The sequence below is a fragment of the Marmota monax genome, unplaced genomic scaffold, assembly GCF_021218885.2.
Source record: "Marmota monax isolate L192 unplaced genomic scaffold, Marmota_monax_Labrador192_F-V1.1 WCK01_AAM20220418_F8-fsc00184, whole genome shotgun sequence".
In the NCBI taxonomy this organism is placed as follows: domain Eukaryota; kingdom Metazoa; phylum Chordata; class Mammalia; order Rodentia; family Sciuridae; genus Marmota; species Marmota monax.
Genome location: NW_026695008.1, coordinates 2,786,351 through 2,801,118, shown reverse-complemented (window position 1 = coordinate 2,801,118; position 14,768 = coordinate 2,786,351). Strand labels below are relative to the sequence as shown.

General features: G+C 39.5%; 1 protein-coding gene across 1 annotated transcript in view; it reads left to right on the top strand.

Moving 5' to 3' along the window:
• Positions 1–14,768, top strand: part of Vav3 (vav guanine nucleotide exchange factor 3) — a 357,523-nt gene that overhangs the window by 151,385 nt on the left and 191,370 nt on the right. The window contains exon 3 of the mRNA XM_046427576.2: positions 13,167–13,225. Coding sequence (XP_046283532.1) covers positions 13,167–13,225 — 59 coding nt within the window. The remainder of the gene's footprint in view (positions 1–13,166; positions 13,226–14,768) is intronic.

The window sequence follows — 14,768 nt, the reverse complement described above, 5'->3', positions numbered from 1 at the left end:
AAGTGGAAGGATTCAGAAGTGTTACCAGGCACTGAATAATATTAATGTTTCTTTTTTGTGTGTGTGAAAAACACTGGAAGGGAAGACCTGATCACCCTTTAGCAATCAGATCTCAACTTCTGTGTCCCCTCCTCAGAGAAGCTTTCCTAGAATCTTGGGTGAAGACGTGTCCCCTCTTATGCTCTCCTACAGGACTCTGTGCCATTTCTCCTTAACTCATATCATCAGTAATTGTGCATGTGTGTTTTTGTGATTATCCTCTTGTCTCCCAGCTCGACTGTGAGCACACTGGGGGACGGGCAAGGTCTTGTCCAGTTTGTCTAATGAGTGTCTGCAGGGCTGAGCTGGCATGTCTGCCTGGGTGATTGCTGGCTCTATAGGACTTATCAAGGGACATTCACAGATGGTGAGAAATGTGAAACCCTCCTTCTTTTCAGTACCTGTTGGGCCTTCCTCTGGTTTCACTGAGGGGAATGGTGGACATCTAGAAGTGTCAGTGTCTGCTCTGATTTGACCATGTCAAGTTGTGGGATCTTTGGGATGTCACACTACTCTGAAGCTATCCCTGCTTTTGTAGAATGAAGGCTTGGCCTAGGCCTTTCGTCACTGTGGATCTGCTTGCTTTCCCACCGTGCTCTGATTTCTCTGGAGGGTTTTATGCAGACCTGTGCTGTCTATTGGCCAGCCATTAACTACACATGGCTATGAGCACTCAAAATGCAGCTAGTCTGAATTGAGATACATTGTAACTTAATCTACAAAATCATGCGTGTAAATTAACTATAAAAAAACTGATGTAAAAAATTTATAACATTTGACAAATTTGTTAAATAAATTTACTTATCAAGTAAATTTAAAAAGGTCCTTGGATATGTGCTCAATATACAAAATCAAATATATCTTTGTAAACTATTAACAAGGAGAAAACAAAATTTAAAATGAATCACATTTATAACAGGATGTCACCAAATATAATATAATACTAAATATAATACTTCATGTGCATGATCTCTATACTGAAAAATGTATAAAATATTACTAAAAATTCACTAAAGAAGACCTAGATAAATGAAGAGACATTCTACGTTCATAGATTTAAAAAAATAACCTGATGTAAAATGTTTTGGCTTTCATATTGATTACATGTAGGAATGATATGTAGATGTGTTGAATTACATAAAATAATATGAAAGTTAATTTCACCTTTAATTTTTTTTTCAAACGAGGCTTTTAGAATTTTCGAGTTATATGCGTGGCTTATGTATTTCTATTGACTAGCTCCGGTCTAGAAACTACTTTTCTAACATGATAATTAATTTACCTGCATTTTAATGGTTCATATGCATATGAAAATGAGTGTTCTCAAGCAGATTATGAAATGACCAGTATTATTAAACCAGCCAGAAGAGAGATTTATAAGGACTGTCATATTATTCTACTCCTGAAGGCAAAGTTTTAATTTATGCTAGGTGGTATGAGATATAAGAATCACATGCAGAGGACTTGCTCTTTATTTTTCTGTGAGCATTCCTGAGGCCGGGACTGAAGATGGAGCATCTTCAGGCTGCTCATCAGTGACAGATGCTTCTTTACTGTGAGAGCCTATCATTCATTCTAGCATAGTTCAGGAAGCAGACACGTTTGCTAGTGAGTTGTAGGATTTCAAAAGGGAGCTGAGTTAGGAAAATGTGTTGACTTTGCCCATCTTTGAACATTAATTAAGTTTTCCAAGTCCCATAAGTCATGTAGAACCCTCTCAGTCCACTTCAGATCACATAAGATCATGGTCTGACGTGAACACAAGACACGCTCTTCCAATTGGAGTCGAGTAACAGCCACAGTGGCTTCCTGGTGAGCTTCTGATGACTGCTCATTATAGGGCTGTTCTGCTAGAGTCATTTGAATGGTTCAGTGAAGAACCCTTGTTCACTTAGAGTCTGCAGTTAAATTCCTGTTCTTGGCATTGAATGAGTTAAAAGTGCTGCGTAATCATTATAGCCTATATGTCTACTAAGCAAGGGATAATTTGCAAATATAATTAGATTTTTGAAACTAAAGTGTTTTTTTTTTTAAACAGTTGTGAACAAACAATTGAATTCCTTATTATTTCCTGACTTTATCAACACATTCAAACAGACCAGCTTAAATTTAGGAGGGGCAGTGCTTATTTCTTTTTTTTTTTTTCCCTAAATATTCATTTGATCATAGATGGACACACAATATCTTTGTTTAATAATATATTTTTTATGTGGTGCTTTGAATCCAGTGCTTCACACCTGCAAGGCAAGCATTCAACCACTGAGCCACATCCCCAGCCCTAGTGCTTATTTCTTAATAGAAATTATGCTTCCAGACAGCTACTGCTTTGGTATTTGGACCAGGGACATGGCTGAAATATTGGAAGAAAAGTTTCTCACGATCATTCATTTGGTGTGAGAAAAATTAGCACTACTGGTCCCAGTTTACTTTTTTTTTCTTTTCCCTATTTTGTCTTTTGTTTTAACTTTGTATCTACTTCTGTAAATTATATTAATGTGAATTTTATGCAGTAGTTCATGTGCACCGTGGAGGAACCTGCCTGGAGCACAGTGGGCAGCGTGGTTGGGGTTGGCTGGCATGGCAGGTGTGGCAGGGTAGGTAGAGTGAGGCTGGAAGCAGACTGTGAAGACCCTTGAGTGTGCTTTTAAGCAATTGGAGCTCTTCGCATGAGGGCTACCATTTAAGAATTTTAAGGTGCTATTGGTGGTAATGGTGGCGTGATTAGGTTGACAGCTTAGAAATCCTGTGCTGCTTTGGGTAGCCAGATGCAGGATGAGTTTGAAGGGAATGAAATTGGGGGTCTGAAGATAAATTAGCAGCTATTCTAATACTTGAGGCAAAAAAAAACATGGTCTGGATCAAGACAGAGGCACAGGAAGAGGGAAGGAGTTGGATCCAGAGAGGCTTAAAAGGATAGATTGATAGGGTTTAGATCTAGAGCATGATTCTAGACAGTTTTCCCAGTGTCTAGCTATAGGGAGGAAGGAAGTGGGATTGTGGGGTCATTGGGAATAGGGAGGAGAAGCAAGGTCAAAGGGAAGATGCCCTCTCTGGGCTCTTCAGAGGCAGAATACTGAGGCCAAGATGGCAAAGGCTGCTGGACTGCCATGCTGTGAAAATGCCTCATGTGACAAATGCAAATCCACTCTTTTTTTTGGGGGGGGGCAGGTTTGCCACTTCCCCCTTTTATTAGGACTTTAAGGCAAATCCCTGATACCATGCCATTTCTTCCATATATGTCAGAATTCATATTAATACCATTGTCATCACAGCAAATTCCTTAATACCACCAAGCGTCCAGCCTGTTCACATTCCAGGATTGTCTCTAAAACGGCTTCTTACCATGGGTTTGCTCTCAGCACTCCAGCCCCACTGTTTCTCTGTGCCTCTGGCTGCCTGGAAAAGGTGTTGTCTGATGGCATCCCTCAAGGTCTGGTGCCATGCTTCCTCTTGATGCGCTGAGCTGGCCCTCTTTACCCTGCTTCCTGTGACCTCATTTCCAAATCTAGGTGCCTCTGTTAACAGGGAATCATTTTCTGATACCAGGGATTGGGCAAAAGAGCTCCCCCACTAAGGTGCACCCCTGGCCTTTTTATTTTTTCAGACAGGGTCTCACTAAGTTGCTGAGGCTGTCCTTGAACTTGTGATCTTCCTGCTTCAGCCTCCTGAGTTGCTGGAGTTATAGGTGTGCACCACTGTACCTGGCCCCATTAACTGGAATTTTTTATTATTATTATTTATTCTAATTCGTTATGCATGGTGGCAGAATGCAGTTCATTTCATACTACACATATAGAGCACAATTTTTCAAGTCACTGATTGTACACAAAGTATTTTCACACCATTTGTGTCTTCATACATGTACTTAGGGTAATGATGTCTAACTCATTCCACCATCATTCCTACCCCCTTGCCCCTCCCTTCCCCTCCCTTGCTTTTACTCCAAATAAAGTTCTTCCATTCTTCCCATGCTCCCCCTTCATCTCCATTATGAGTCAGCATCCTCATATCAAAGAAAACATTTGGCCTTTGGTTTTTTGGGATTGGCTAACTTCACTTAGCACTATATTTTCCAACTCCATCCATTTACCTGTAAATGCCATGATTTTATTCTCTTTTAGTGCTGAATAGTATTCCATTGTGTATATATACCAAAGTTTCCCTATCCATTCATCTACTGAAGGGCATCTGAGTTGGAAACATAATTGAGCTATGGTGAATTGTGCTGTTATAAACATTGATATGGCTGTGTCCCTGTAGTATGCTGTTTTAAGTCCTTTGGGTATAAACCAAGGAGTGGGATAGCTAGGTCAAATGATGGTTCCATTCCCAGTTTTCCAAGCAATCTCCATACTACTTTCCAGATTGGCTTCAGTCCCACCAGCAATGTATGAGTGTGCCTTTTCTCCCACATTCTCGCCAACACTTACTATTGTCTGTATTCTTGATTGCTGCCATTCTGACTGAATGAGATGAAATCTTAGAGTAGTTTTGATTTGCATTTCTCTAACTGGTAGAGATTTGAATATTTTTTCATGTTTGTTGATTGATTGTATATCCTCTTCTGAGAAGTGTCTGTTCAGTTCCTTGGCCCATTTATTGATTGGGTTATTTTTTATTTTTGCGTTAAGGTTTTTGAGTGTTTTATATATCCTAGAGATCAGTGCTCTGATATGCTTGTGATAAAGATTTGCTCCCATTCTGTAGGTTCTCTATTCACCTCACTGATTATTCCTTTTGCTGAGAAGAAGCTTTTTGGTTTGAATCCATCCCATTTATTGATTCTTGGTTTTAATTCTTACATTATAGGAGTCTTATTAAGGAAGTTGGGGCCTAATCCGACATGATGGAGATTTGGGCCTACTCTTTCTTCTGTTAGGCGCAAGGTTGGCCAGAGATCCGGATAGAGGTCTGCCCACACGCCCTACCACACTGCTGCCTAATGATCTGGACAGAGGCCCAACCCAGTGCCCACATGGGGAAATCACCCTGGTCTGGGGTTCCTTATTCACCAAAGCATGGCTCTACGGCTTAACTGGAATTCTTAAAAAGCAAAACCCCTCATCAGAAATCAGAATAACCTGAGATACACCTGGGATCAGTCATTGGCCTTCAGCTCTGACAGTAGGGAGCTGCCCGTCAAGCTGGCAAAGCTTGTTTCTGCCTGGGTGGGCACAGGCACCTCAAGTTGAGAACTGAGAAATGACCTGCACCAAGCACAGCCACCACTCTCTACTGTCCCACCCAGCCACACTCACCAACTCCAGGGTCATGAGCAGCTCCAAGCCACTGACCAATGGAGAGGGCATGGACAGAGGGAGCTCCTGTTGCCCATCAGGCAGGAAGGCAGCCAGCCCCAACCCAGCCAGCTTCTGGGCACCACCCAGCGCCAGACACATGCACTGGCAGGCCTGGTGCATCGGTGGCCGTGAGCAACCCAACACCTCAGCACCCAGGCTGGCGCAGGGAGCTGCCCGCACCTGGCCACACGCCACACCAACTTCAACTTCCCAGTGTAGACAAATCCACTCTTAAACAAATAAGAAATATATAATTTAGGAATTGGCAACTACAAAAAGCTTCCCAGAGAATAAGGTGCCAGTGACTCTTTTTAGAATGCATGTCCTCCCTGGATATGCTTTGATGATTGGGGAGAGGGGCTAATTTTTACCCACAATGCCTCTATTAACCTGTGACAAAAAAAAAAGTGCCTGGAAAAATCCCAGCTGCCCTTCTGTGCATCCCAGGGTCACCTCTTCTCAAGGAATTTTAGGACCTCCCTAGCTTCCTCTATCCAAGGACCCAGCTGACCTTGGTATCACCTGTGGGCTGCATGTACCTTGTCACACTATCTGAGTTCACTTGCATCTATCTACCCTGTGTGCTTTCCTAATGGACTGGGGGCTTTTTGAGAGCAGGGAATGTGGCATCTTCTCTTGGCTGCTCTGAGCTTGCAGCGTCTTGATCTGGTGTATCTAGTGCCTAGTGAGTGTTCTGTAGATGTTTACTGCATAAATACAGGAGATGTGGAGCATGGTGAAGAGCTGGCATAACTCTGCTACTACCTATTCAACTATTCTCTTGGTTTTGGAGGACTTGTGGGTTTTTTTTTGTTTGTTTGTTTGTTTGGTTGGTTTTTTTTGTAGGCAGAAGGGGATATTTAATTAGAATGGCTTCCAGAGGTCCCTGGAATTCAAAATCATTAAGAACCACTGAATAAAATTTGGTGGCTCTAGATTTCTGTACAGGGTAGAGTTGGTATGTGGGGGCATATGGGATTTACTAAAGGAATTGTCTGGTGCTATAGTTTGGCTCTAGAATGTCCCTCCAACGGCCCATGAGGTAAAGGATTGGTCTGCAGCCTTTAGTGCTATTGGAAGGTGGTGGGACCTAGGGGGAGGAAATTAGGTCACTGGGGCTGTGTCCTTGAACATTGCAATTTAACATTGACATTGCAATTAAATGATAAACATACTCTAGTGAAATCATTTTTTATGTTTATTTGGGGCAGTGATGTATGGGGGTGATGGAGAGGATGGGAGGATGGGTGTCAAAGTTTCTCTTAGCCCACCCCTATGTTCTTGTCTACTCTTAGAGTTCTTTCAAGTCTCTGTGAGGTGGGCCTCCCATTTTCTTATCTGGAGTGCTTTGTAAAGACCAAATTTTACTGATGATGCAGATAACAACAGCCATGATGGCTGTTATTTACTTAGGAAACAATGGTAGAAGTACAGGATGTTCTTCTATGGGTTGTAGGCATAGATTAACCTTCACAGTAAACTTGTTTGATAGCTTGTTGACCTTGTTATATTGTTAATATTGATAAGTTGTGTGATATTGTTGTATAATTTCACAGGTGAGGGAACCAAGACATAATGCATTTCATGCTTATCCAATCTGTAAGAGGCTGAGCAGGGATGTGAACCCAGGAAAACCTGACCCCACACCTGCACACCTAACCATAGCATGTGCCTTTCCTAAAGGGGGTTTGTGTTCTCTATAGTTTTAATTTCGAAAATAAAAAAAATGGAATAATCTTTGTATTTATGATCATTACATTCAGCACAGACTGTAGTTTAGATCCATTTAAACTATATGGATACCCTACTGTTGTGAACAATGGAAATTCATTGCCTCTGGTTTATCATCTTGATACAGAAACGCGGCTTTGTTCTTTTTATCTGCCTAGACTGCTGTGCTTTGCTCACAAATGAGGTGCCGGGGACATTTTCCAACAGCATCCTGTGGTTCCAAGCAATAGCCAGCTGATTTAGGAAGTCCTGGGGATGTGTGGTTGGAAGCGACACTAAGCTGCAGTGTATCCTAATGGGGATAATTTACTGTGTGAAATTAGAATGGCAAAGAAAATTAAGATAATGAGTTCTTTTCATTTCCAGGGAGACTTAGGTGAAATATATTGTTAATCTGAAACTCACCATCTGGTCAGGTTTAGAATTAGGCCCCATTTGTCAGAGAGTCTGGCGTCTGGGGTTCCTGGGTAACACGAGGTCTCTGGGCTGCCTCTGGGTTGCAGCTAACCTGGTCTTCAGGACTCTCAGGCCCACACTCCCAGTTACCTCTTCTGGGTGCTAGGTTTTTCTCCACTCCCCAGGGCATTTGCTCTGAGCCTGCAGAAACCCATGGTGCTGCATGCAGGACTGGAGCCTCAGCTGCCAGATGGCACTTTATACTGTGGTACTGTGACGCTGTGGACCCCTTCTGGGACCAGGAGGCTGGCTTTGCACTTGGGGCTCCAGGCAGCAATCATCTGATTGCCCTTTCAGAGCCCAGCTCCCCATGAAGATGTCTTCCTCAGGAAATCCCGGGGAGCCAGCTCCTGTTCAGCCTTCCCTTTGGGTCAGGGTGTAGGTTTAGAGGTAAAGCTTCAGCATGGAAAGCCCAAGGAGGCACATCCATGTGTGTTAACTTTTTTTGGTAGATCTGCATGTTGGTGGATCCCCCAGGGATCCTTCTGGTAACTTTCTGAGGGTGGTCTCCTTCAATCAGGCCCCTACATGTGGCCGTCACCTACCGCTGCTCTGTGGATGGCTTCAGATACAAGTCACAATATCAGTGGCACTAAGGAGCTCACTAGGCAGAGTGGGAATTCATCAGAAGTCTCATAAAGAAAGTAGGTAAAAATGGGCAGCCTCTTCAGAACATTGTTTTATTTAGTAGTTTTAAAACTAACAGGATGGTAAAAATAGAGCTCAAACAAAATAAAAGTCATCATCCGAGAGAAAAAGTTTGAAGTGGGCACTAGCGTGTGTGTTGGCCCTAGGCTTGAGGAGATAGGCCACTGGTTCCTATATTTAATTTTCCTGGTGGGTTTCTTCTTCAGTGATTCATTGATTCTTCATTCATTTCCCACTTGTGCCAACCTAAAGCCCTTTACACATCTTGACATATTGTCCCTTAGTCTCACAACTCCTTTGCAAGGCAAGTGTTATTCATTCATTTTTTTTTTAAAGCAACGTATTTTTGTGTGACGTTGTTGCCTGGCTGTGAACTAGGTGATGGGAGCACAGCAGGGGAGAAGCAGTTTCATTCCTCTACCTGAAAGGTATTGTTCATTGTTGGAAAGACAGACAAATAAAGGGATGGCCGGAATGCCTTGTTATGTTCTTGTATGCTCTTCAGAAGTATCTAAGTTCAAGAAAACATCACGGAGAGCCCTACTCATGCCTTTTGTCCCCGTCTTCCTATTTAAGAATCTTTCCTATAGCAATGCCTGCCCACATCTGAAAAGATATTTGGCAGGATTGGTAATTGCAGGTTTTGCAGCAACATGTTGTAAAAGCTCATTGGCAGGAGAATGGCAAAATCATTATTTGCTTACACTGGAGTGTTACACAGCATTAAAATGAATAAAGTAGATCTATACATACTGACATGATTTTGATTTATTTTTAGTGACAAAAGCCTGCAGTAGAAAAATCTGTACAACAAGAACCCATTACTTAAAAGAATAATAAAAGAGAAAAGGAAAAGACCAAAATTCACACAGATTCTTAGCTATAGTTTCCTTCAAATGAGGGGAGGGCAACTTTTATACACTAACATTATTTCAATTTGACAAAACAAGCATGTGTTCTTTTCAAATATTTTTAAAAAGTCAACTATTACTTTAAATAAGGTGATTATATCCAGGGTCCTATGGAGACACCAAAGACCCAGGCTGGGGCTGGAAGAGTCTGGGAGAAGGCTTCCTGGAGGAGCGGAGAGCCTTGCTGAGCTCAGGATGTACCCGTCAGCCTCCCACAGGGAAGAGGAGAGGATGGGAAACCCCTTGGGTCTACCCCTCCCAGGGCTTCAACAGTTTGCTAATGTGGTTGTGGGCTCTGCTTCCTTCTTCAGCCTTTGTGGGGCTCCAGCCACCCTTCCTGAGGACGTCTCGCATCTCCACCTCTTGTCTATCTCTAGTACTGTCATCTTGGTTCACCCTTCTTATTTCTCCTGTGGACAGTTAAGGAAATGCCCTAGGTGTCTCCTGTCTTGCTTCTGTCTCTATCCTTCTTTCCCAGTCTGTCCTTCACTCTGCTGAGTGATCTTTCCAAAATCCAAGTGAGACCCTGTGATCTGTTGCTAAACTTTCTCAAAGACCCTTTACTGCTTCTAGAATTTCATCCCCCAACACACACTTGTAAATCCAGCACAAGAAGCCTTGCTCACCCCCTCCACCTTTCTCCCGCAATGGCTGTTATATATGTTATGCCCAGATGATCTTCATTTCTTTATAAATGCCACTCTTCTTGCCCACCAAGGGTTGGACATAGGTAAAGAAAGAAAATCCATGATGTGGATTTAGTACAATTGATTGTTAGTCTTTTAACTTGCAAACATTCTTACTAACTTACCTTCCTTTCTGGGAAAGGAAGTTTCTATTTAGTTTTCTATTATTTTGAGATAAATAATTTAGAAATTATCACATTGTAAGGAAAATGGTCTTTTTTAGTCTACTTGGGGATGTTTTCTCTTGTAAACATTTTTGAATGGATATTTGAAATGGCAAGTCAGTCTCCACCGAGAAGTTTTGAGAATCTGGCATTAATTTGTGTATGTGTCTATTCCAAATCCAGATGCACTCTGCCTTTATAGAGTACTCATTGTTCTAAAAACACAGTACTGACTAAACAGTCCTTGTTTGCTTTGGCTAAACTTAGAGTTAATGGATGGACTTTATGTGTGAAAAGATAGACAATAGAACTGACTGGTGGTTCTCCAGACTCACTTGAAGATGCACTGCATACCATCCTTCCAGCCCCTACCCCCAAATGTGTCTTTGATAGTTTTCTATTACTGAATGGTGACGAATAGTCCTTGTTAAATAAATAATGGAGGTTGGTTTTAGCTTGTTAATTTTCAGAAATGTTTTTGCTTAGAACATGTTCAAGGCAGGGCTAAACTAATAGACTGTCTTTTGGCTCCCTCTGGTGGACATTCATATAAAATTCAAGCTATCTTTTTTTCAGCGCGAGATGTGTGAAGGGACAGGTTGCATGTAGTTTATGTTGTTGGTGGAAAAAAGGCAGGAAATGCATTCTTATTTTGTAAACATATCATTATTATAGAAGACAAAGGAACATATTACATTACATATAAAATACATTGCTATTAAAATAAATAATAAAATGCATAGCAATAGTACTGCTATTCCTGGGATTTTGTTGTTATTTAGTAGTGAAAGTGCTAGACCACAGTGTGTAATGGAATCAGAGGCAGATTTTACCCCGTAACTTTGACATTTCTACAGTAGGCTAAAAGCACATGCTTAAATTCAGTAATATAGTTAATTCAGGTATCTAAATACTATTTCACAGATCATTTCAGAACTTCCCAAAAGCTAGACGTTTCACTCAATAATTGCATATTTTTGGAATTTTAGCAAACAATTATTTGAATCAATTCACTTTGATAAAGTTATTAGCATTTATTCATTTGTGAGCTTCTGAGTTTACCGACTTGTTGAGGTTTTTTTTTTTTTTTTACTTTTATTGGGAATTAATCAATATCAGGTTTTAGCTAAGTAATTATCTTGCCTTGATACACAGTTAACCAGAAAAAAATTAAAGTCTTTCAATTAAATTTTCTTTTTCTCCCCAACCCCTCAAGGTTGTAGCAGGAAGTTATGGTTACACTGTGACCTATGCTCATCTTGTCACCATGTCCCTTGTTCCATTTAACCTATAAGAACCATCCTAAAGAGTTATGCTCCATTCTGTCTTTTATTTATGAACTTAAAAGATTTTTTAAAAAAAATTATTTTATACTGATAAAATTATATGTATTTGTCCTGTACCACATGTTTTGAATCGTGTATGCATAGTGGAATGGCTGAATTAGGGCTATATTACCTCACATAGTTTTTATTTTTTCATGATGTGAACATTTAAAATTTATTCCCAATTTTTTTAGAATATTTTTAATTATCTATAGTCACCATGTAAATAGATTTAATTTCTGTACAATAATTTTATTTATGTAATAATAAAAGTTCACACTTATTGAGTGAAGCATTTGATGGGTATTATCTAATTTGATTCTTTCAGTCATTCCATGAGGCAGTTAATAGTTATTATTTGAATTTTACAGAGTAAAGTTGAGCTTAGGTGAAAATTGGTAACCAGGGTTCTAGGTGTTCTTACTCCAGAGCCATGCATTTCTAACCACCACAACCTACTGCCTCCTGATGCAGGTTGGAGGTGAGTTCTTGTGTGTTAAAAGGTTTCTGCAGAGGACTGCAGACTTACATTTTGCTGTTGAAGTGAGAAATTTGATTTCTTCAACTTGGGACAGTTTTTTTTTTTCTTCTACCTCCCCTCCTCCATTCTGAATGGGCCATATGGTATAACCACTGCAAGTTTTATTTTGTTTCATTTTGAGAGTCAGGATAAATTTTATCTATTATCAGAAAAAGATGACTATGAGAGAAATACATTTTAGGTCATTGGCTTCCTGAGTGTTTTGAATAAGATGATAGATGATCTTAGTTATAAAAGATTGAAAGGAGGGTAAAATTACTGAGCACTAATACTGAAACTGTAGCAGGGCACACTTAGATTTAGATACTGAAGATCTTCATAAGTAATCTTTGAAATAGATAATCAGGGGTAATTTAGAACAATTTTTTTTCTCTGAAAACAGAGTAAGGCAATTTTCTTAAAGTTGGTGATTATAAAGAATTGCTACTATTTAAATATTCTGCATGTGTTATTTAATCCTCAAAATGTCTAATGATCATTAATTATTATTAGAGGCATTATAGAGATGAAGATTTGAAAGCCTAGAGAAGTTGATGATTTGTCCAAAGCTATCTGCTAATAAGTGGGCACTGGAGGGTTTGAACTCACAGATCTGACTCAGGTGTCCACCCTTTGAACCGCTTCTCTGTGATGATGGGAAATAAGTGTGAGTCCAGCACAACAGCCTCTGTGGCTGCTGAGCACTTTAAAATATGACTAGCAAAAACAAGGAATTGAATTTTTAAAAACTTCAACTAAGTTAATTCATTAATCTCATGTGACTAGTGGTTATCATGTTGGAGAACACAGCTTTATGTGATCCTTTAGGGTTTAGAGAAGCAGAGCTATCAGACATTTGGAGTCACCCAGTCTATTCCCTTGTTTTACTGACGAGGAAATGGCAACTCAGATGGGTTAGTAATCTGCTTTAACTTGTAAAGTCAAAAAAAAAGGAACAAAGTATAATCCAGGATTTTTTTTTTAAAAAATCAGGGAATCATAGTTATACATAGCAGTTGGGTTCATTTTCATGAAATCATGCATGCATGAAATTTGATTTTCTCCATTACAATCAACATTCCCCCTGCCTTTCCATTCCCTTGTCCCTACCCCAGTTCTCCTCCATCTACTCTACTGATCTTACTTTCACTTGTCTATTTATTTTTGATTGATGCTTTATACATACACATAAAGGTGGAATTCAAAATTATGCTGTGTACATATAATCCAGGATCTTATACTTCCCAATCATGACTCTCCCCACTCAGTACTTTTTGGCCTCTGCAAGTTTAAATTTCTTTTACCATTGTAAAAGATTGGAAAACTATGGTTTATCTTATATATGCAGAGATATAGGTTCAGTTTAACATTTTCCTCTTTTCTCAGGTTATAGAAACTTTATCGCGACTTTCTCGAACACCCACAGCATTGGCCACAGGAATCAGGTATGTGGTTAGTTTCTTTGTGGTTCATATGTCACATGCTATTCATTGTCATGATTATGTATGAAAAGTTTGCAAAGCACCTTTATAGGGGCCAAATGCACATTTGAAATTTTTTTGAGGACGTAAGAACTTGTTTGTAGAGTTGAATAAGACACACTAAATGTTGTTCTCAGTTCACTGTGGTGACTGTCTCTGGTATGGTTCATGTTCTTTTAAACCTCCTTCAACATTTCTATACATGGACAAATACAAAGCTTAAGTAAATAAAATATATACATATATGGTAATACATTTTTTTTCCTGTAAAGTAGACCACAATGATAACTCACAACTTTTAAGAGTTTAAGGATTAATCAGACAAGTGTATAATGATATGTATACAAGGATGTGTATTGAAGGTTTGGTAATTCATTAAAAACTTAGAAGTTGGCTAAATAAATTATGCCATCTCCTTGCAGTAGAGCATCTTGCAGTTGGTAAACATAGAAACACAGAGATGTGTTGCTTGGGAATTTTTCTGTTTCTAATACTACATTCTTAAATCACGTCAGTCAGTCAAGACCTAGTAGAAGTGACATTAGGGAATGAAGAAAAGCAGTTTCAGTAGCAACACAGCCAGGCTGCATGGAGATGGAATGGATTTTGTTTTGTACCTTATTTCCTCAGGGCTTCTTATTTCAGTTTGCATTCAACATGGGACTCTGAGTCTGTATTTCTGCCCCTGTTGCTTCCATTTTTTGATGTCCAGTTTATCTTCGTATGCTAAGGGAGAGAGCATACCCTACAGGAGTGCTCAGCACTGGCCAGGCAGCCCAGTCCCTAGATATCAAGCAAAGTGGCCCCAGGGAGAGCACTTTACAGACTCTTTCTCAGAAATGGGCCTAGATTTTGTTCAGAAGTGATCTGTAGGCTGGATAGTTCTTTGGCTCCTCCTAATTTGCTCTTCAATACATGATAATCTTCCTATATTGATATTCATTTTATGTTGTTATATGAAAGTGGATTTTTAAAAATATCCCATTTTTATTTATGTTTGTATTTTTTATTCTGGAAGGGTATATGTCAGAAGTATTTTTCATTTTGCTTATCTGTATTTTCTGTAATGGACTTGTATTGCCCTAAAAGCATAATTAAGTGTGCCTGAATTTATAAAAATAATGATTTTGAAACTTTGCTGTTTCTTGCACATTGATTTGTTTGAAAAACAGTTTCCTTAAATATCTTAAGTATTTATCCAGAATCTCATGTGAATATCTGCTTTTCAAAATAACTAGTAATTATTTAAAACATTTATTATTTTGATGACTTCTCTTGCTTTTATGAAACACATAATGTTCTGGCTGTCTTGTAAGAAAAAATAAACTTTTCAGTCCTGGAGTATAATTACTGTGGCTTTGTTAGGCATAAAAGTAGGGCACTATATTTTTATTATAACAAATACATAGTATGATGAGGCAAACAGGGAAGCCAAATGTTAGGAATAGGAGATAAAGTATGATTTTACTGATCAGGAGACAAACATCCTATTCCCTCTGATAAATCT